The following is a 24,578-nucleotide window of genomic DNA, read 5'->3' as shown; positions in this document are numbered from 1 at the left end:
AATATGTGTACGGTTAACAGTTCAATGTGTTACTAGTGGTTTTACTTGCGTATGTCTCACCTTGGGTTCTGATAATGTAGAGGGTCCGTATTATTTGACTTTGTGCTTCACTCTATATGTGTTTCAGAATCTGGGGTTTTTCCCGCCCCGACCAGTAAGGTCTTACTCACGCTCTAACGTTTGCATCTGGAATCACTGCTAGATTAGCAAAGGGGGTTAAATCTAGCCCCCAGACGGTGTAGCCCTTCGAATTTGGGGACTAGATGTCAATCTTTGTGTAATGTTGGGGTAGCTAGAACCATGGGGAAATGTTGTTACATAGTAGCTTTATGAAAGAGAGCGAGATTGACGGAGGCAGGGGGATTCTCCAGCATGCCTCAATAGTCTCAAGTGGCTTCCTGTCTTGTCTCTTTTTCTTCACTTCATCTGATCTGAAAAACACAGGGAAGGTAAAAGCAAAGCAGTGTGTCTGATCTGATTCCTACCAGAGGTGCTCCTGTCACCTGTCCAGTGTATCTCAGGTCAGTGCAGATGAAGGAGACTGGAGGAGGCCACTGTGGACTACTGAGGTGCAGTAAAAAGGTCTTTGTCTGTAGACGCGATGCTCTCACTTGATTCTCCAATAATACCAGTCAGCTGCCTTGCTCCCTCTTTGCTGCTCATGTTTGTTAACAGTGTCTTTTTTTTTATCTAAGACTAGGCATTTGGAACTTCCTGTCATCACTTACTTCACTGTCCCCTAGTAGCACAAACAGGTCAGACACATTTGCCCCCACTATGTATTCATTTTTTAATCTTAAAAATGGCCCTATTATTATTTTAATCTTGTATCATTTGAATTGTTTTAATGTCAAATTTGTATTATTTTAACTATGAAGACAGATGTATTTGACAGTGTTTTCATGGGCCCAATGTTACTGTACAGCTCTGTCATGTTGCAGTACTGCTCTAAGCCAGGAGGTGTCACACTTTCAGTGAGTTTTGATTGAGAGAAGGCATACTAGGTCATCAGGTCGTGAACAATTCCTGGTTTGCCATCTCTGGAATAAGCTGGCACGTTTTATGACCATATTTTGCAGTATTAGGTAATATTGGAGTCGATGTGTGAACAACTTCCACATGCTGAGAAGTGGCATTGAACAGAACTTTAAAGGCCCAGTGCAGTCGAAACATGATTTCCTGTGTAAAATTATATATTTCCATACTGTGCGGTTGGAATAATACTGTAAAATGTTGAAAATTCTGATAATGCCCTTTTAGTGTAAGAGTTGTTTGAAAAGACTGCTTGGGAATTTCTGCCTGTTTTGGTGGGATGGAGTTTAGGCCTGCCCTAATTAGCTAATAGAATTCCAAACAGCTAGTTTTCACTTTCCACCTGCCCACTCAGACCACTCCCAGGCAGTCCTAGAAAAAGGATTGCTTGAGAAATTGCTCTTTGCTAAGAAAGTATTTTTGTTTATTTTTGATGATTTGAATTGAAAACAATCAACAGTAAAAGGTACTTAGATGTTACCCAGAAATGAATTCATATTGAGATGAAATGGAGGAATTTGACCTTTTTTTTTAAAGCAAAAGGAAACATTCCAAAAAAAAAGGACTTTTCTGTGTTTGTCTTGTATGGCCTACTAACTCCACACAGTATGCTTGTATAGGATGCTGGCGGTAACATAGTGAGTGTGCCAGTATGGAACACACATGGTCCAACTTAGAGATAAGCAGTGCCTCTCTCATCTCAAGACCTTTTTTCTCCACTGTCCCCAATGGTATTATTGCTACTTTGCGCTTTCCTCTTGGCTATATGCAGTATATGTTTACTTTAAAAAAAATCCATCTTCATAGTGAATACCTTGCCTACAGTTGTGAATCAAAACTGTTGACCTCTACTTAACCAAAAGAGAGAGAACTGCGTAGAACACATTCAGATAGATACGCTGCTACTGTGTCTGTTAATGTATGACTCTCAAACGGACCTAACCAACGGACTTGCCTGTAAAGTCTTCATCACAAAATGGACTCCTTCTCTCACCTCTCAGATGGCGGGCAGACACTGGACAAGTTTCATTTAACTACAAACGGGACTAAATGAAATATGTTCATCCATGAACATTCCACGGCTAGCTATGCTGTCAGTAAAGTTACGACCATGGGAAACGTGTCAGAAATGGGATAGTTGACCAATGAAATGGCTGGGTGAAAAAGGGGTGTGGTGTAATTACTGAAGTGGATCTTTGAATTTGACACGACATTTAGCATCTTTGTGATTCCAGTTCTGATAGTACCCCATCGAGGCAGTATTAGAATACAGTACATATGCTGGGCAATGCATGTTCATATCTGTACTTCAGAATAGGAAAGGGGAACCACATGTACACATAAACCACGCGCCAATGAGGGCATGAAACAGGAGCTCTATATTGTGATCTAGACCAGATTAATCGTATGGTGTCTCATCTTTTCACATTCCATCGTACACTTTGTCATTACTTTGAGTGCACGAGATTCAATATGCCAGATAAATGCTGTTGGAAACTCATTCTAGATCTCTGCTTCATACTAGAGGATCTTGCGTTATTGACCATGGCCCATTAGTAAGTGTAATAGCATTGCCCTCCTCTGAGGTGGAAGGAAACTGGTTACATTCCTTTTTGTATTCTTTTTTTTAATCCTTGCCTTGTGGTTTGCAAACACAATGAGTAAGAGGGGAAAAAGTCCTGAAATTCATCATGTTTGTCTCACATAATTTACTGTCATTGTTAATAAATGCAGATGTGTTGAACAAGAGTTCAAGGGTCACGTTGGCTTGTTTTGTATGCACTGAAAGGGGTATCATTTTCATAAATGAAAGGTATAGTAATGTTAGTGTCTGTTTCAATTTTATGCACTCAATTTGTTCACAAAAGTCAAGAGGTTCTTAAAGATTAGAGGCTATTTCACTTTTAAATGATTTCCTCAAAGTGTCTTCTAGGAGCTTTAGGCTAATAGTTGGCCTAAAGGTATAACAAGGAACATAGCCAACACATCCTTGAATTATTGCTCTTATCACAGCACCATGCCTATATCCTTGCCCCCCCCCCCATGTTGTTCCCAGCCCCGCACTCCTCACGAACAAAACTACCTTGATGAGGTCATGCACAACATTAGGTTGCGTGACGTAATACCGTTATAAAGTCTGTTACTTTTCGTCAGTCATCATTAGTAATTACTGTTCTTCCATGGAGCTGACACGTACAAGGACAGAAACTTCAAGTGGATCACTTATGGATGACAGAAAGACAGGCTTAGTCCTTGAAATACACGTAGGCTAGGGATTTCAAAAGTTGCCTACATGAAAGATGAATCTGACTGACTGTATTGGAAATAAGTTGTTATGCCCTAAAATATTGCAATAGCGGTATGGTTACTGGCTTGTAGCCTTTGGATTGTTTTTACTTGGATAAGTGCTCTTCTCAAATTCCTGTTTTGTAGCTAAAACAATCAGGGGCAGAGACGAGCTTCCTCAGCCCATTGCAGAGCAGGATTCATTTTCATCTTGTGTCTAACAGTGAGACCGCTGATAAAAAAACACGAATCCTTCATATTTAGCTATATATTCTCATCGTGGTGGAGCAAACCGTTTACGAACATAATTCAAATGTTTTAAGGACCGTTAGGCCTCTATAGCCTCAATCGGTAAGCTATTTAAGCAATAAGGCACAGGGGGGTGTGGTGTATGGCCAATATACCACAGCTAAGGGCTGTTCTTTATGCACGACGCAACGCAGAGTGGTAATAAATGTTTTGTCATACCTGTGGTATACGGTCTGACATACCACTGCTGTCAGCCAATCAGCATTCATGGCTCGAACCACGCAGTTTATAACATTTTATAATCAGCAGTGGGCCTATTATGTCATTAGCCTGTGAATACATTTTTAAAAGTTGTAATAATCATAACAACTGATATTGATAGATAGGCATATTAGTCATATAATAGTCCTATATATTAGTGCTATTGCTAATAGGCTATCTATAGTGGTTGCATTATAGAATAGCACCTAGCCAATCAGGTGCAGTAGGACTATATTTATGACATTATCATTATCACTTTATGACACCTGCAATTCCCAAATTCAGGGTGCAGTTTAAACGGGTTTGTATTGGTTGTACATGTTTTAGTAAATAGAAAAAAATGAAAAATGTTGCATTCTTCCCAAGTCGGATGGAAAGCAGTTGGATTTGAAAGAGCAACAGGAGAGAGAGATGGAAGAGGATGAAGACTCAGTAGTCCAGCCAAAGAAAAACAGGACTGGCAGTGGAAAGACAACCTGGTCTCAGAGCCTTTTGTATTATTGTAAAATAATGTAAAACCAAGACACTCCATTTAGTATTGTGAGGTTCGTTCTTTACGTCCTACCTTGTCAATCATGAGTTCATTGGTGAAATTAGCATTATGACAATATCTTTAATTAAATCATTCAAAAACCTTTATTAATGCAATTGCAGACAGAGGTTGACAAACAGAAACATGACACGCATGTTTATGAGTAAGTTCTGCATCGTACAAAAGGTCTCGAGTTGTTTTATTAAACCGAAGTCCTGCCTTAGTGATGTCACTGACTACGTCATTACCCTTTTACTCCTGAGACCAAAACCCTGCATCTGTAGCTATACAAACATAGAGTTTCAGTGTTTATCTAAAAGCTAGGCAATAAATGCCCCCTCCCAAAAGTTGATTTATTGTGTAATGTCTGAGTAGTCTCTTATCTCCCACACTCCCCTGCAGAGTTCTGTCTCAGTCTTTCTATTCCGCAACAAAGCCTCCTTCACTCACGCCGCCAAGCTTACCCTAGTAAAACTGACTATCCTTCCGATCCTCGACTTCGGCGATGTCATCTACAAAATGGCTTCCAACACTCTACTCAGCAAACTGGATGCAGTCTATCACAGTGCCATCCGTTTTGTCACTAAAGCACCTTATATCACCCACCACTGCGACCTGTATGCTCTGGTCGGCTGGCCCTCGTTACATATTCGTCGCCAGACCCACTGGCTCCAGGTCATCTACAAGTCCATGCTAGGTAAAGCTCCGCCTTATCTCAGTTCACTGGTCACGATGGCAACACCCATCCGTAGCACGCGCTCCAGCAGGTGTATCTCACTGATCATCCCTAAAGCCAACACCTCATTTGGCCGCCTTTCGTTCCAGTACTCTGCTGCCTGTGACTGGAACGAATTGCAAAATCGCTGAAGTTGGAGACTTTTATCTCCCTCACCAACTTCAAACATCAGCTATCTGAGCAGCTAACCGATCGCTGCTGCTGTACATAGTCTATTGGTAAATAGCCCACCCATTTTCACCTACCTCATCCCCATACTGTTTTTATTTATTTACTTGCTCTTTTGCACACCAATATCTCTACCTGTACATGACCATCTGATCATTTATCACTCCAGTGTTAATCTGCAAACTTGTAATTATTCGCCTACCTCCTCATGCCTTTTGCACACATTGTATATAGACTCCCCCCTTTGTTTTCTACTGTGTTATTGACTTGTTAATTGTTTATTCCATGTGTAACTCTGTGTTGTCTGCTCACACTGCTATGCTTTATCTTGGCCAGGTCGCAGTTGCAAATGAGAACTTGTTCTCAACTGGCCTACCTGGTTAAATAAAGGTGAAATAAAAATAAAAAATAAAAAAAGTCACACATTATAAGAGAAAAAGAGCAACAACTGTGTGTCACGTTCGATGTATGGAGGAGACCAAGGCTCAGCGTGAGCTGAATACATACAGTGGGGCAAAAAAGTATTTAGTCAGCCACCAATTGTGCAAGTTCTCCCACTTAAACAGATGAGAGAGGCCTGTCATTTTCATCATAGGTACACTTCAACTGTGACAGACAAAATTAGAAAAAAATCCAGAAAATCACATTGTAGGATTTTTTATGAATTTATTTGCAAATTATGGTGGAAAATAAGTATTTGGTCACCTACAAACAAGCAAGATTTCTGGCTCTCACAGACCTGTAACTTCTTCTTTAAGAGGCTCCTCTGTACTCCACTCGTTACCTTTATTAATGGCACCTGTTTGAACTTGTTATCAGTTTAAAATACACCTGTCCACAACCTCAAACAGTCACACTCCAAACTCCACTATGGCCAAGACCAAAGAGCTGTCAAAGGACACCAGAAACAAAATTGTAGACCTGCACCAGGCTGGGAAGGCTGAATCTGCAATAGGTAAGCAGCTTGGTTTGAAGAAATCAACTGTGGGAGCAATTATTAGGAAATGGAAGACATACAAGACCACTGATAATCTCCCTCGATCTGGGGCTCCATGCAAGATCTCACCCCGTGGGGTCAAAATGATCACAAGAACGGTGAGCAAAAATCAGAACCACACGGGGGGACCTAGTGAATGACCTGCAGAGAGCTGGGACCAAAGTATCCCCCTGCTTAAGCCAGTACATGTCCAGGCCCGTCTGAAGTTTTCTAGAGAGCAATTTGATGATCCAGAAGACGATTGGGAGAATGTCATATGGCCAGATGAAACCAAAATATATTTTTGGGGTAAAAACCCAATTCGTCGTGTTTGGAGGTCAAAGAATGCTGAGTTGCATCCAAAGAACACCATACCTACTGTGGAGCAAGGGGGTGGAAACAACATGCTTTGGGGCTGTTTTTCTGCAAAGGGACCAGGACGACTGATCCGTGTAAAGGAAAGAATGAATGGGGCCATGTACCGTGAGATTTTGAGTGAAAACCTCCTTCCATCAGCAAGGGCATTGAAGATGATATGTGGCTGGGTCTTTCAGCATGACAATGATCCCAAACACACTGCCCGGGCAACGAAGGAGTGGCTTCGTAAGAAGCATTTCAAGGTCCTGGAGTGACCTAGCCAGTCTCCAGATCTCAACCCCATAGAAAATCTTTGGAGGGAGATGAAAGTCCGTGTTGCCCAGCAACAGCCCCAAAACCTCACTGCTCTAGAGGAGATCTGCATGGAGGAATGGGCCGAAATACCAGCAACAGTGTGTGAAAACCTTGTGAAGACTTACAGAAAACGTTTGACCTCTGTCATTGCCAACAAAGGGTATATAACAAAGTATTGAGAAACTTTTGTTATTGACCAAATACTTATTTTCCACCATAATTTGCAAATAAATTCATAAAAAATCCTACAATGTGATTTTCTGGATTTTTTTCTCATTTTGTCTGTCATAGTTGAAGTGTACCTATGATGAAAATTAAAGGCCTCTCTCATCTTTTTAAGTGGGAGAACTTGCACAATTGGTGGCTGACTAAATACTTTTTCCCCCACTGTACTTTTTAATGAAACGTAGAACACTTAACAAACTATACAAAACAACAAACCGAACGTGAAGCTATAAATGATAGTGCAGACACAGGCAACTAAACATAGACAATAACTCACGAAATACCCAAAGAAGATGGCTAACTAAATATGGTTCCCAATCAGAGACAACGATACACACCTGCCTCTAATTGAGAACCAATCTAGGCAACCATAGACATATATAAACACCTAGATAGTAAACAACCACAAAAACCTACAAAACCCCTAGACAGTACAAAAACACATACATCACCCATGTCACACCCTGACCTAACCAAAACAATAAAGAAAACAAAGAATACTCAGGTCAGGGCATGACAGCACCCCCCCACAAAGGTGCGGACTTCGGCCGCGAAACCTAATCTAAAGGGGAGGGTCTGGGTGGGCCTTTCTCACGGCAGCGGCTCGGGTGAAGGACGTGGACCCCGCTTTTCCTCCGTCTTGGCCCACTTAGGTGGCGCCTCTGGAATGGGGACCTTCGCAGCGGGCCCCAGACTGAAGATCATCTTAGAGGACGTCACTGGACTGAAGAGCGGCTCTGGCAGCTCCGGACAGGAGGGAGATTCCAGCATCGCCGGCATGACAGGCGGCATCGGCAGCTCCTGCTTGGCTGACGGCTCTGCCAGATCCTGGCCGGCTGACGGCTCTGGCGGCTCCTGGCTGGCTAACGGCTCCGGCGGCTCCTGGCTGGCTGGCGGCTCTGGCGGCTCCTGGCTGGCTGACGGCTCTGGCGGATCCTGACTGGCTGACAGCTCTGTCGGCTCCGGACAGGAGGGAGACTCTGGCGGCTCCGGACAGGAGGGAGACTCTGGCGGCTCAGGACAGGAGGGAGACTCTGGCGGCTCAGGACAGGAGGGAGACTCTGGCGGCTCAGGAGGGGAGGGAGACTCTGGCGGATCCGGACTGGAGGGAGACTCTGGCGGATCCGGACTGGAGGGAGACTCTGGCGGATCCGGACTGTGACCCGTCGTGGTAGGTTCCGGACTGCGACCCGTCGTGGCAGACTCTGGACTGCGACCCATCGTGGTAGGTTCCGGACTGTGACCCGTCATAGGAGGTACCGGTCTACGGCCCGTCGTAGGAGGTTCCGGTCTGCGGCCCGTCGTAGGAGGTTCCGGTCTGTAGACTGTTGTAGACTGGACGCTCTGGACTGGGTACTGTAGCCGGACGCTCTGGACTGGCGAGGCGCACTGTAGGCCTGGTGCGTGGTGCCGGCACTGGTGGTACTGGGCCGAGGACACGCACCTCAGGATGAGTGCGGGGAGGAGGAACAGGGCGTACTGGACTGCCGAGTCACACTATAGGCCTGGTGCGTGGTGCCGGCACTGGAGGTACCGGGCTGGGGACACACACCTCAGGGCGAGTGCGAGGGAGGCAGGAACACTGGTGGCCTGGTGCGTGGGGCACTGGTGGTACCGGGCTGGAGACATGCACCCTGGAGCAGGGCGCAGGGCTCTGGAGGAAGCCTGGTGTGTGGTGTTGGCACTGGTGGTACTGGGCTGGGGACACGCACCTCAGGGCGAGTGTGGGGAGCAGGCACAGGACGTACTGGGCTGTGGAGGCGTACTGGAGGTCTGGAGTGTAAAACTGACACAACCCGTCCTGGCGGGATGCTCATTCTAGCCCGGCCAATGCGAGGAGCTGGAATATAGCGCACCGGGCTAGAAATGCTGTGCATCTCTGCATAACACGGTGCCTGACCAGTTACACGCTCCCCACGGTAAGCCCGAGGAGTTGGCTCAGGTCTCCTACCTGACTTAGCCAATGTCCTCTTGTGCCCCACCAAAAAAAATGTCTTGGGGCTGCCTTTCGGGCTTCCGTGCTAGCCGTGTACCCTTATATCTTCGCCATTCCTCCATTCTCCTGTATCCCTCCTCGCACTGTTCCAAATAATCCCATGCAGGCTCTGGCACTCACTCTTTTAAGGTGGGTTATTCTGTCACGTTCGATGTATGGAGGAGACCAAGGCGCAGCGTGAGATGAATACATACTTTTTAATGAAACGAAGAACACTTAACAAACTATACAAAACAACAAACCGAACGTGAAGCTATAAATGATAGTGCAGACACAGGCAACTAAACATAGACAATAACCCACGAAATACCCCAAAAAAGATGGCTAACTTAATATGGTTCCTAATCAGAGACAACGATACACACCTGCCTCTAATTGAGAACCAATATTAAACAACCCTAAAAACCTACAAAACCCCTAGACAGTACAAAAAACACATACATCACCCATGTCACACCCTGACCTAACCAAAACAATAAAGAAAACAAAGAATACTCAGGTCAGGGCGTGACACTGTGGAACAATTCTAAAACTATATAATGAATATTTATTGTTAATCTGTAGTCTAGGACCCTATAAATGTAAGGAGGGAGTGGTCTTATAACCCCTCCTCTTCTATTAATATAACATAAGCATAATCAATTATTCTAATACATAAAACATTTGTACAACCCCAAATCATGACCCCCAGGTGAATCCTGACAGTATGATGTGTTAAGTTTGGTGTGGTTACATAAGACAGATGGTTACTTAGTAGGGTGGTTGGTCGGGTGTATAACGCAAACGTCTAGCAACCCAAATGTTGTGAATTCAAATCTCATCATGGACAACCTTAGCATTTTAGCTAATTAGCAACTTTTCAACAATGTACTACTTTTGAGCTACTTTGCAACTACTGAGCATGTTAGCTAACCCTTCCCCTAACACTAACCTTAACCCTTTTAGCTAACCCTTCACCTGACTGTAACCTTACCAAAAAAATGTTTTAATAAAAATAAAAACCCTAACCTTACCTTCTTTCCCAACCTGGTCTCAGAGGTTAAGTTAAAATGACAACAAATACTGGTTCCTTCCAGCACTGTAATATAATAATATGAATATGAACTCAATCTCAACATTTGAGTTGGCTCATTATTGGAAATAGCACATCCACCCTCCTCTAATTGTCACGACTCCTACCGAAGGTGGCTCCCCTTCCCGTTCGGGTGGCGCTCGGCGGTCGTCGTCACGGGCCTACTAGCTGCCACTGATTTTTTTCCTCCCCCTCCTTGTCTGTTTATTGGTTACACCTGTTGTTAATTTGGTTATTAGTTGGGCTTTATTAGCCAGCCGGCCCGCCTGCTCTTTGTGCGGGATTGTTCTATGTGTACTTGTCGTGCACGCATGTATGTCACGGCTGTTTCGTGTACGTGAGCTGTTTTTTGGATACAGTTTAGTTCCCCTGTGGTTTGGGGTATTTGTGTTGAGTGGCGTCTGCTTTTTCACCTGGTCGGTGTATTAAAGACGTGCCTACTCTGAACTCTCTGTCTCCTGCGTCTGACTCCTTCCTCCACTACACCCCAGACATTACGCTAATGCTCCACAATTTCAACAGGACCTATTCTAAAGATAGCCCTATTTGGTAAAAGATCAAGTCCATATTATGGCAAGAACAGCTCAAATAAGCAAAGAGAAACTACAGACCATCATTACTTTAAGACATGAAGGTCAGTCAATCCGGAAAATGTCAAGAACTTTGGAAGTTTCTTCAAGTGCAGTCGCAAAAACCATCAAGCGCTATGATGAAACTGGCACTAATGAGGATCGCCACAGGAATGAAAGACCCAGAGTTACCTCTGCTGCAGAGGATAATTTCATTAGAGTTACCAGCCTCAGAAATTGCAGCCCAAATAAATGCTTCACAGAGTTCAAGTAGCAGACACATCTCAACATCAACTGTTCAGAGGAGACCGTGTGAATCAGGCCTTCATGGTCGAATCGCTACAAAGAAACCACTTCTAAATGACACCAATAAGAAGAAGAGACTTTCTTGGGCCAAGAAACACGAGCAATGGACATTAGACCTGTGGAAATCTGTCCTTTGTTCTGGAGTCCAAATTGGAGATTTTTGGTTCCGACCACTGTGTCTTTGTGAGACACAGATCAAGCCACGTCATTTTTTGGTTACTACATGATTCCATATGTGTTATTTCATAGTTTTGATGTCTTCACTATTATTCTACAATGTAGAAAATAGTTCAAATAAAGAAAACCCTTGAATGAGTAGGTATTCTAAAACATTTGACCGGTAGTGTATATACAGTAGCAGTCAAAAGTTTGGATAACTATGAACTATGAAATAACACATAATTTAACACCAATTCTACATTGTAGAATAATAGTGAAGACTCTGTGTTGTTGTATGTGTCGAACTACTTTGCTTTATCTTGGCCAGGTCGCAATTGTAAATGAGAACTTGTTCTCAACTTGCCTACCTGGTTAAATAAAGGTAAAATAAAATAAATTAATAAATGCCTATTTGTGCCATGCTGCTCAGTCGAGCGCTTCCTGACAGTTGACTTTCTTGTCGCCTAGAAGAAAACTAATCTCACTTTATGACAGCCATCCATGCAGGACTAACAATCCATTCAAATACTTGGATATAATAGGTCCTGTTGAAATTGTGGAGCATTAGAGGAGGGTAAATGTGCTATTTCCAATAATGAGCCAACTCAAATGTTAAGATTGAATTCATATTCATTTTATTATATTACAGTGCAGGAAGGAACCAGCATTTGTTGTCATTTTCACATACCTTCTTTCCCAACCTGGTCTCAGAGGATTTCACATTATTCTGTAAGTAAATCCAAGACACTCCATTTAGTATGATATGTTACGTTTTGTATGGTATGTAATACAGTCGTGGCCAAAAGTTGTGAGCTGCTTCAGTGTCTTTAGATATTTTTGTCAGATGTTACTATGGAATACTGAAGTATAATTACAAGCATTTCATAAGTGTCAAAGGCTTTTATTGACAATTACATGAAGTTGATGCAAAAAGTCAATATTTGCTGTGTTGACCCTTCTTTTTCAAGACCTCGGCAATCCTGGCGTGCTGTCAATTAACTTCTGGGCCACATCCTGACTGATGGCAAGCCCATTCTTGCATAATTAATGCTTGGAGTTTGTCAGAATTTGTGGGGTTTTGTTTGTGCACCCACCTCTTGAGGATTGACCACAAGTTCTCAATGGGATTAAGGTCTGGGGAGTTCCCTGGCCATGGACCCAAAATATCCATGTTTTGCCACTTAGTTATCCCTTTTGCCTTATTGCAAGGTGCTCCATCATGCTGGAAAAGGCCTTGTTCGTCACCAAACTGTTCCTAGATAGTTGGGAGAAGTTGCTCTCGGAGGATGTGTTGGTACCATTCTTTATTCATGGCTGTGGTTCTTAGGCAAAATTGTGAGTGAGCCCACTCCCTTGGCTGAGAAGCAACCCCATACATGAATGGTCTCAGGATGCTTTACAATCGGAGGGGTCTCCGGTCTCCGGTCTCTGGATGCCCCAAACAATCGGAAAGGGGATTCATCAAAGAAAATGACTACCCCAGTCCTCAGCAGTCCAATCCCTGTACCTTTTGCAGAATATCAGTCTGTCCCTGATGTTTATCCTGGAGAGAAGTGGCTTCTTTGCGGCCCTTCTTGACACCAGGCCATCCTCCAAAAGTCTTTGCCTCACTGTGCATGCAGATGCACTCACACCTGCCTGCTGCCATTCCTGAGCAAGCTCTGTACTGGTGGTGCACCGATCCCGCAGCTGAATCAACTTAAGGAGACGGTCCTGGCGCTTGCTGGACTTTCTTGGGCGCCCTGAAGCCTTCTTCACAACAACTGACTCTTGATCCTCTTCCATCTCTCTCTCCTGTTGCTCTTTCAAATCCAACTGCTTTCCATCCGACTTGGGAAGAGGAATACCTGTTGTATTCGGCACACGTGACAAATACACTTTTTGATTTGATTTGACTGGGTTGTGTCCTAGCCTACTGATTAGTTGTCTGACCAGCTGTGTGCTTCCACCTACAGGAGATGAATCTCAGCAGTATGTCTGCGGGGCTGCAGCTGTATCAGGATGTGCTGGGTGAGCTGAAGGAGCGTGTGACCACTGACAAGGTGACAGGACTCCTGGCTGACATCAGAGACCTGCTGGCCCAGGTCAACGAGGTGAGACTGACACACACACACACACACAAACTCAATAAGTAATAAGAAGTATACACATGCATGCACACTGGCACAAGATAATAGAGGTCCTACAATCATATATCATCACACTTGAGATGTTCCTTTAAGTTAATAACCTTCTGCACGTGTATGTTTTTGTGTTGTTCATATGCAGGAGCCTGGCCAGATGAGCAGTGTGGCCCAGTACGAGGCCTCGGGGCTGGCCTCACGCCTCCCAGGGGACTACGAGGTTCAGGTTGCAACTCACTTTACCCTGCTGCTGCTCCGTGACTTCACACAGAACCAAAAAAGCAGCCTGCGCAACGTCAAACACCTGACTTCCAGGCCAGGACAGAGGGGCTGAACTGTACTCTACAGCAGCAGCAAAACCTGTGCAGACATGGATGGGGGACCGGAGGGGGGTCGTCCATGCCAGAAGCCTATTGGACTTCTAAAGCAACAGCGTAGTGATGTAGTCTTGCTGAAACATGTTTCATTTCAGTTCGAGCCTGCTTCAGTCTTTCTATCTAATCTGTCCATCAAGGTCAAACGGGACATTTGAAAACATGAAGCAAGCGGAGCACTTTATTTATCTGAGATAGGGGATGGCACCAAAACCAATTGTGTAGCGTCCCTGTATCTGCCAAGGTCTGTACCTCATAGTATAATTGCAGGTAGCTGGTTCAAGCCTTGCTCTATCTGTTCCCCATCAATTGGGACAATAGCAACTGGTCAAGGACTGAGTGCCTGCTTTTCTTCATCTCTTTCTCCCCATGAGGGTTTTGTTCTTAGCTTGTTCTGCCACTCATCACCACCTCTGATTGCTTTCTCAGACTTTCCTTGAGATAAAGCAACACCGATAGCTGCCAGAGAGTGGCAAGTCCCCGACAGTCTTTGAGATACTTATTTATACTTAAAAATATATATATATTTATGAAGTACTGGGATATCATTTGTTATTGTCTTTGAATTCATTTGCTTGCATATGCAGTAATTTATTTATTTGTAATGTATTTATACTGTATGTGTTTGTATACTGATTGATACTGTTATTCCTAGAATAATTTCCTGGTGGGTGTCAAGAGATTTGTACTGTATGTGGTTTTGCAGAGAGGTCATATTTTATATACCAGGAGCTCCGATCTCCTTCCCTTTGTTTTATTTATTATTATATGTTTTTTTTTACAGGACAATAGGAAGTCGGAAGACATGTATAGAACAAACAGTGAGGAAGGGCTTTAGACGAACGGCTGAGTTGCGACTTGATCTCGTCGCCTTGGAGGCATGTGTGGTCTGGGAATCGAGTGTGTTACTGCTCAAACCAGACTCCGGCACGAGAGGGTTATTGGTCAATACAGTCACCCCTAGAGTCATTTCCTGGTAGGCGTGTCATCCCCTGTTTAGTAAGATCATATTCTAGTTTTTATTAACACAAAACAAAGTCTAGAAAGTTAGAAAAGTTATCAATTTATTTAGTCTAGCAATGATGATGAAATATACTCTTCAAGCTGAAGGATGTAAGACATTGAACATGTTCAAGAAGGTTAGTTTAAGAAGGTTGAATGGTACTTGTGACAACATACTGTATTTTGATTTTAGACTGTATTTAGGTCTAGTGTGTATCAATCATGTCCTTGTTTAAAATGGTGATGTCATCTTATTAACAGAAAGGTTTTGTTAGTGAATACTATGGGGAAAATAATTTTCTACAATTGTACTATACTTGATCAGTTACTTGCGTTAATCGGTTGCTTCCATATATTTTGCACTAAAGTGTTTTTTTCTCCAACAGTAATAAACCTTTAATGTGTAACAAGAAACGTGTTACTTTTCTAGTCTCTCTTTCATCAGAATGGAAGTTACCTGGAGCAATACAGTGTACTCAGTTAAATAAAGGTAAAAAGTGTGTGTATAGATATATATATATACTCAGGAAGGATTTCCTGCAAACACACTTGTGTGAAGCGTCCAGGCTGTTAGAATGTGATTTTGGTTGACTAAGTTTCCTATGAACTCCTCTAATAAATTTACAAACATTGAAAGCTTCCAGGCTGTTCACTGTTTACATGCCTTGTTGTTTTCTGGGAAGAAGCAGGGAGCGCTCCCATTGTTGTTACAGCTATGGTAAGCACTTTGGTCAATCTGGAAAGCCAGAGTGATGATTCAGAGTGATGATTCAGATATTTCTTGCTTTCCAATGTTGTCCATGACTTGATTGACCATTTTGAACAGATTCACAACATTGTCATAGAGCTGTGAAGACCTGTTGGAGACGGCAGAGCTTTCACAAGACGCAGGATGTGAAGAGGGAACAAATCAAATCAAATTGTATTTGTCAAATGTACCGAATACAATACAATGAAATGCTTTCTGACAAGCCCTTACTTAACCAACAATGCAGTTTTAAGAAATTACCTAAAAAAAGTAAGAGATAAGCATAACAAATGATTAAAGAGCAATGCATATAGTCTGGGTAGCCTTTTGATTAGCTGTTCAGGAGTCTTATGGCTTGGGGGTAGAAGCTATTTAGGAGCCTCTTGGACCTAGATTTGGCGCTGCGGTACCGCTTGCCGTGCGGTAGCAGAGAGAACAGTCTATGACTAGGGTGGCTTGAGTCTTTGACAATTTTTAGAGCCTTCCTCTGACACGGTCTAGTATAAAGGTCCTGGATGGCAGAAAGCTGGGCCCCGGTGATGTACTGGGTCGTACGCATTACCCTCTGTAGTGCCTTGCGGTCAGAGGCCGAGCAGTTGCCATACCAGGCAGTGATGCAACCTGTCAGGATGCTCTCGATGGTGCAGCTGTAAAACCTTTTGAGGATCTGAGGACCCATGCCAAATCTTTTCAGTCTCCTGAGGGGTAATCGGTTTTGTCGTGCCCTCTTCAGGACTGTCTTGGTGTGCTTGTACCATCTTAGTTTGTTGGTGATGTGGACGCCAAGGAACTTGAAGCTCTCAACCTGCTCCACTGCATCCCTGTCGATGAGAATGGGGGCATGCACGGTCCTCATTTTCAGGTAGTCCACAATCACCTCCTTTGCCTTGATCATGTTGAGGGAGAGATTGTTGTCCTTGCACCACACGGTCAGGTCTCTGACCTCCTCCCTATAGGCTGTCTCAGCATGGAGTCGTGCCTGGCCGTGCAGTCATGAGTGAACAGGGAGTACAGGAGGGGACTGTGCACGCACCCCTGAGGGCCCCCCGTGTTGAGGATCATTGTGGCGGACGTGTTGTTACCTAGCCTTATCACCTGGGGGCGGCCCGTCAGGAAGTCCAGGATCCAGTTAGTGTTCTTGGGCACAGGAACTATGGTGGTCTTCTTGAAACATGTTGCTATTACAGACTCAGACATGGAGAGGTTGAAAATGTCAGTGAAGACACTTACCTGTTGGTCATCGCATGCTCGGAGTGCACGTCCTGGTAATCCGTCTGGCCCTGTGGCCTTGTGAATATTGCCTGTTTAACGGTCTTATTCACATTGGCTGCGGAGAGCGTGATCACACAGTTGTCCGGAACAGCTGATGCTCTCATGCTTGTTTCAGTGTTACTTGCCTCAAAGTGAGCATAGAAGATATTTAGCTTGTCTGGTAGGCTCGTGACACTGGCCAGCTCTCGGCTGTGCTTCCCTTTGTAGTCTGTAATAGTTAGCAGGCCCTGCCACACCCGACGAGCGTCGGAGCCAGTGTCGTGCTTCTCGATCTTAGTCCACTATTGATGGTTTTTCTGTTTGATGGTTCGTCGGAGGGCATAGCGGGATTTCTTATAAGCTTCCAGGTTAGAGTCCCGAACTATGAAATAGGTAGCACTACCCTTTAGCTCAGTGCAAATGTTGCCTGTAATCCATGGCTTCTGGTTGGGGTATGTACGTACAGTCACTGTGGGGACGACGTCCTCGATGCACTTATTGGTAAAGCCAGCGACTGATGTGGTGTAATCCTCAAAGTCATTAGAACAATCCCGGAACATACTCCAGTCTGTACTAGCAAAACAGGTAATAATTAATCATTACATTACATTTTTTAAAGTGGTGTCTTGCATACTACAACACAATACAATGCTATTTACAGTCACCTATTTGGCCCATGGTGTTACAGACCAAGTAAAAAATCATTAATTGATGTCAAGCCCTTCATAATGTAAAAATGTTTTTAAAAGTATCATGCAATTTAGGCCTACATTGAAAATCATAGAAGTCAAAAGCTATTTCCATGTGAAAATGTTATGGGATTTGTGCCATTGGTTTGCTGGAAGGCCTAGATCAGGGCTGCCCAACCCTCTTCCTGGAGATCTACCGTCCTATGGGTTTTCAGTCCAACCCTAATTTAACCTTGATTCTACTAATTGGCTGCTCAACAAGACCTTAACTAGCTGAATCAGTTGTGTTAAATTAGTGCTGGACTGAAAACATACAGGACAGTAGATCTCCATGAAGAGGGTTGGTCTGTCATGGCCTACATTATGCTCAAATAGCCACAATAGCCTATTGGCTACTGTCTAAAACTGTAAGGGTATAGAAGTTGCACAAAGTTCAAGTTTCCGCTCAAAAGACCAACAATTTGCTCAGTGCCCAAACATTGAAGGGAACATTGCTCCCATGGACTCCCATTCCTAGTAAGTTGCCTGTCTATAGTTGCCTGATTGTACGAAGTACAATTATTCATGTGAATAATGGTACAGTCCCAGACCCTCCAGTGTGTGGCGAAACCATTACTGATGGTCCACCCACACAGACAGCGTGGTGAAAAAGGTGCAACAGCGCCTCTTCAACCTCAGTAGGCTGAAGAAATGTGTCAATTTGACAAAGGAGATGATTGTGGACTACAGGAAAAGGAGGACCGAGCATGCCCCCATTCTCATCGATGGGGATGTAGTGGAGCAGGTTGAGAGCTTCAAGTTCCTTGGCGTCCACATCACCAACTAAATAACATGGTCCAAGCACACCAAGACAGTGTTACTGTAATTTAATTATGCCAATGCGTTTTCATTCATTGAAAACCCTTAATCTATTTTATGAGAATTTGTAAGATTCTTGTTTGCATAAAATAGACGGAGACCAGCCATTTCAATAATAGGTAACAGAATTTATTCTTGGAGTGCGCTGCCACTTTACCACGAGCAACAGTTTATATACAATAACATGACGTCATTTCATTGCTCCTAAAATGAATTTCCTCCTCCAGACCGGGTCAAAGGGAACTTTAAAGGTTCATGAGGTTCTGAGTTCATTCTGACCCCCCCAGCACATACACAGGACACACAACACAACTGACTTAACTTTTTGACCCCTCAACATTATCGATCACCACTTAGCTGACAGTTCTAATTAACAGAAAACCTAGGAATGCACTCACTTCCTTACCTAAAACACCCCAGAGCTTGGTTCTAAAAATTGTCAAAGACTCCAGCCACCCTAGTCATAGACTGTTCTCTCTGCTACCACACGGCAAGCGGTACCGGAGAGCCAAGTCTAGGTCCAAGAGGCTCCTAAATAATTCTACCCCCCCCAAGTCATACGACTCCTGAACAGCTAATCAAAAGGCAAAACTGCATTGCTGGTTAAGGGCTTGTAAGTAAGAATTTCACTGTAAGGTCTACACCGGTTGTATTCGGTACATTTGACAAATACAATTTGATTTGATTTGTTCCCTCTTCACATCCCTGCGTCTTGTGAAAGCTCTGCCGTCTCCAACAGGTCTTCACAGCTCTATGACAATGTTGTGAATCTGTTCAAAATGGTCAATCAAGTGACCAAAGTGCTTACCATAGCTGTAACAACAATGGGAGCGCTCCCTGCTTCTTCCCAGAAAACAACAAGGCATGTAAACAGTGAACAGCCTGGAAGCTTTCAATGTTTGTAAATTTATGAGAGAAGTTCATAGGAAACTTAGTCAACCAAAATCACATTCTAACAGCCTGGACGCTTCACACAAGTGTGTTTGCAGGAAATCCTTCCTGAGTATATATATATATATCTATACACACACTTTTTACCTTTATTTAACTGAGTACACTGTATTGCTCCAGGTAACTTCCATTCTGATGAAACAGACTAGAAAAGTAACATGTTTCTTGTTACACATTAAAGGTTTATTACTGTTGGAGAAAAAAAAAACTTTAGTGCAAAATATATGGAAGCAACTGATTAACGCAAGTAACTGATCAAGTATAGTACAATTGTAGAAAGTCATTTTCCCATAGGGTTTACTAACAAAACCTTTCTGTTAATAAGATGACATCACCATTTTAAACAAGGACACGTTTGATACACACTAGACCTAAATACAGTCTAAAATCTAAATACAGTATGTTGTCACAAGTACCATTCAACCTTCTTAAACTACACACATTAGAACATGTTCAATGTCTTACATACTTCAGTGTGAAGAGTATAGTTCATCAGGGTTAGACGAAATAAATAGATACCTTTCTAGGCTTTCACCAAGTGTGATGTTTACGACACTATAAGTGATGACTAAAACACACACAGTCAGTTAACATCAATTCACACTTCTCACACTTGTCTTGTGTTAATAAAAACTAGAATAGGAACTTCTTAAAACAGGGAATGACACACCTACCAGGAAATGACTCTAGGGGTGACTGTATTGACCAATAACCCTCTCGTGCCGGAGTCTGGTTCGAGCAGTAACACACTCGATTCCCAGACCAGACATGCCTCCAAGGCGACGGGATCAAGTCTCAACTCGGCCGTTCGTCTAAAGCCCTTCCTCACCGTTTGTTCTATACATGTCTTCCAACTTCCTATTGTCCTGTAAAAATATATATAATAATAAATAAAACAAAGAGAAGGAGATCAGAGCTCCTGGTATATAAAAAAAAAATATGACCTCTCTGTCAAACCACATACAGTACAAATCTCTTGACACCCATCAGGAAATTACTCTAGGAATAACAGTATCAATCAGTATACAAACACATACAGTATAAATACATAAATACATTACAAATAAATACCGGCATACACAACAAATGAATTCAAATACACAAACAAATGATATCCCAGTACTTCATAAATATATATATTTTAAGTATAAATAAGTATCTCAAAGACTGTCGGGGACTTGCCACTCTCTGGCAGCTATCGGTGTTGCTTTATCTCAAGGAAAGTCTGAGAAAGCAATCAGAGGTGGTGATGAGTGGCAGAACAAGCTAAGAACAAAACCCTCATGGGGAGAAAGAGATTAAGAAAAGCAGGCACTCAGTCCTTGACCAGTTGCTATTATCCCAATTGATGGGGAACAGTAGTGACTACATCACTACGCAGTTGCCTTAGATGTCCAATAGGCTTCTGGCACGGACGACCCCCCTCCGGTCCCCCATCCATGTCTGCACAGGTTTTGCTGCTGCTGTAGAGTACAGTTCAGCCCCTCTGTCCTGGCCTGGAAGTCAGGTGTTCGACGTTGCGCAGGCTGCGTTTTAGGTTCTGTGTGAAGTCACGGAGCTGCAGCAGGGTAAAGTGAGTTGCAACCTGAACCTCGTAATCCCCTGGGAGGCGTGAGGCCAGCCCCGAGGCCTCGTACTGGGCCACACTGCTCATCTGGCCAGGCTCCTGCATCTGAACAACACAAAAACAAACACATACAGAAGGTTATTAACCTAAAGGAACATCTCAAGTGTGATGATATGATTGTAGGACCTCTATAATCTTGTGCTGCCAGTGTGCATGCATGTGTCTACTTTTTATTACTTAGGGAGTTTGTGTGTGTGTGTGTGTGTGTGTGTGTGTGTGTGTGTGTGTGTCAGTCTCACCTTGTTGACCTGGGCCAGCAGGTCTCTGATATCAGCCAGGAGTCCTGTCACCTTGTCAGTGGTCACACGTTCCTTCAGCTCACCCAGCACATCCTGATACAGCTGCAGCCCTGCAGACATACTGCTCAGACACACCTCCTGTAGGCAGAAGCACACAGCTAGTCAGACAACTAACCAGGACCATGTCCAGTAGGCTAGGACACAACCCAATAAGGAATCGTGTCCGAACTAATCATGTCAGCTTTATTAATCTATCTGTAACATTCAGCAGAACCATAGCATTGTTTTCCCTTCACACACACACACAAGTGGAGGAAGGGAAGGACCATTGTTCTCAGTGAGTTTCATAAAAATACGAAATATATTCACGCCACCAAATAATTGATTAAAACACACTGTTTTGTAAAGAAGGTCTACAGTAGTGTTAGGTTCTAAATAAACAGAGCAAAAACTAATGGACAACTAGGAAAAGCTCAAACCAAGTTTATTTACCCAAACAACGGGTCAGACAGCTGAAAAGACAAAGACATGTTCCCACCAGCACGAGTATTTACACCCGACTTTAGGCTGACTCTCTTCTCCTTTTCTCTAAACATGACATCTGTGTTGCTAGGCAGAAAGTTAAGTGATGTGTGTAATAAACTTAATTTTCCCTTCATGTGACCTGACCTCAGCCCCCATTCCTCACTAATCCACAGCTATCCACCCTTATCAGTGACCACAACCATGTGATTGGCTTTTCCCTCACTTAGTAACTCTCCAAGCCCAGGGCTCATATCCACACTTAATTGACCCCACCATATACATTCCTCATACAGATAACCATTAACTTCTGGTGTAGCAAGTATTTCAAATGATAACCCAACAGTAGCCTCAACAGCACTTTGTAGGTTAACACCATGGTGTAGCTGGAGGAGAGCTAGTTTCCATTCTTCTCTGGGTACATTTACTTCAATACAAAGCCTAGGAGAGTCACGGCTCTCACCCCCAAACAGACTTACACAGTAATTATGACAACTTCCTCAAACCTATCAGAGCTCTTGCAGCATGAACTGACATGGTGGCTATCCAATCAAAGGATCAGAGAATAATCTACAACTGAAAGCATGCGCTACAGCTAGCCAGCACTGCAGTGCATTAAATGGGTAGTTGACTCAAAGAGAAAGACAATAGTTGAACAGTTTTGAACAAATTAATTTCCTCAAAATTGAAGGCGAAGTAAGAGAGAGAGAGAGAGAGAGAGAGAGAGCGCTATATTTTGTTGTATTTTTTTCACTTTCACTTGCTTAGCTAGAATATGCAGCTAGTTAGTTTAGCCTAATCAAACACCCGGCTCAAAAAGAGAGGGATGCTATGTTAGCTAGCTGGCTATCAAACACTGAAACTCTTCCAAGTCAAGGTTAGCGTTTGGTTTTAATATTTACTGCCACCAGGGCCGGCAGGTATAACTGCAAAACTGCTTGCTGACTTTACACTGTACTGCGTGATTGTAGCGGGTTTACTAGCGTGTTAGTTATAGTAGCTATGTTGACTATGACGTCAGCTAATATGATGACAACGATGTACGCTGTATGTAGCGTTTAATGGTTATGATATAAATATTTGCTTGAAAAGGTTTTCAGCTGATGTGTTGTGCACTGAAGTCCCCAAGCAAAGGGAAAATGTGAGAGGAGATTGTATAGACGTGAGATAGAATTATACAACAAAAGTGATCATGCCGTTTGTATGTGGCTGCTATGAAAGTGAACTGCGTTTGCGTGTGATCAGGGGTGTATTCATTCTGCCGATTCAGTTGAAAAGTGTTTCTTAAACAGAAGCAAACAGAACGAAACATGGATAAACATACCTGAATTTGTCCAATAGAAACTCGTTTGCAACAGTTGGACTAATGATTACACCCTAGATCAGCTAGATGCAGGCAAGAGTGTACAAGGCGGCTCTCGACCTGTGCACCTACGTTGTGAACTTACATTAATAGACTAGGTTGTAGCAACCTCCAGATGGGTATATGGAAAAATGTTGTAACATGTAGTAGTCTAAACTTAGCGATGTTATATTAAGCTGGGTGAATGGAATTTGAATGACAGTAATCCGATACACTGTAATAGAAATAAGGCCATGCTCATTAAAAAAAAATAATTGTCCTCCCTCATCTTAAACAGCACTGACACACGCACACTCACCAGGGTGAAATCGATTTGGTTTAGGGGTCTGCAGACAGTCCTTAGTTCTGGTGCTGCGGGGATGCCCAGGGAGGTCACCATGGACTGGTACCGCATGTTCCTAGACTGGCTGGACGGGTCAAGGGTCAGGCCCTAGGAGAACAGGAGTGGTGAAGTTATAGAGCTGGAGCCAATGTAAATGTAAAACAGAGATAAGTTATGGTTAGTGCACTTTTGGAATCTGTGGTGTTAGTGGTCATGACTGGATGTAAAACCAACCACTGCAAGTGTAAATGCACAAAGAAATGCATCTGATTAGCATTTTAATTAAACCTATATTTTCCTTAATTGGCCTGCAGCTACAAGGCATGATTGAATTGACTAAATGTAGCTGCAGCTAAAGGTGATATTGATCTTTGTTAGATACATGCTTTGCATTCTTTAGTTTAAAATGTGGCCTGTCGCGTGCTAGGGGTGTTTTTTTGCTAAAACAAACCACAATATTTGCATGATACAAATTCATCAAACGGTCAACGTGATTTCAACTCAAATTGAGCATTAAAGACCATGCAAAGCTGCGTAATTTTACCCATAGACGTTTGCGATAAATTACATGCAGTAAAGACAATACACACCAGGTAAGAACAGGACACCATCGCCCTCCCATAGACTTACCATGATTTTGACACTAGACTCGTGAACCACAGGGATGTTGCCTAATATTTTTTCGACCAAACTCCTTGCGTCCATTGATTTCTCTGGAATATGCGCGGACCGGACCAGAAAAGCTGAACAGCAGAGAAGACCTACAACTTTGAGAAAGGAAAAAACAGCTGCAGAACGACTCTACAATGCTACAGATCCTTAACAAGTTGAACTATGACGTACAGCCAGTGCAGCGCAGAACCGTAAGCAAGAAAGTAGCGCGTGCCAAATATAGTGCATTGAGTTACGCGGTATCCATGCACAATAAAAATACCTGGAGACAACCACTCAAAATATGTCCAAGCTATTATGACTTTCTTCAGACAATAATTTTAAAAAACAAAATATTGTTTCCAAGTTTAAAAAAAAGTTGCATCAAGCAGAACAAATGCACTCATTAAGAGTGTCCTAGTCAAATGTATTTATACATTCTATAAGATAAAATATCACTTACTTTTGAGAGTGTTCATTCCGTGTCAGTATGGTTAGTCTATTTTGCTAAAGACTTGAAGGAGACTTGAAGTATTTATATGAATGATAGTACGATTCATGGGAATTTCCACTGAAGGGTCATTGTATACCTGCAATAGTGAGTGACTAATAATTTGGT

At 43.1% G+C, this 24,578-nt stretch overlaps 1 protein-coding gene across 1 annotated transcript; it reads right to left on the bottom strand.

The window, feature by feature from the left end:
• Positions 1 to 19,104: 19,104 nt before the first annotated feature.
• LOC112258531 lies at positions 19,105 to 24,578 on the bottom strand. The gene is made up of 5 exons (XM_024432953.2): positions 24,423 to 24,578; positions 23,939 to 24,075; positions 23,285 to 23,416; positions 21,102 to 21,239; positions 19,105 to 20,907 (listed from the first exon to the last, which is right to left on the bottom strand). Exons 1-5 carry the CDS (start codon positions 24,436 to 24,438, stop codon positions 20,713 to 20,715), a joined length of 618 nt encoding a protein of 205 aa, XP_024288721.1. The 5' UTR covers positions 24,439 to 24,578; the 3' UTR covers positions 19,105 to 20,712.

This window comes from Oncorhynchus tshawytscha, linkage group LG09 (genome assembly GCF_018296145.1).
Source record: "Oncorhynchus tshawytscha isolate Ot180627B linkage group LG09, Otsh_v2.0, whole genome shotgun sequence".
Classification (NCBI taxonomy): domain Eukaryota; kingdom Metazoa; phylum Chordata; class Actinopteri; order Salmoniformes; family Salmonidae; genus Oncorhynchus; species Oncorhynchus tshawytscha.
This window is presented reverse-complemented; position numbering and strand designations above follow the sequence as displayed.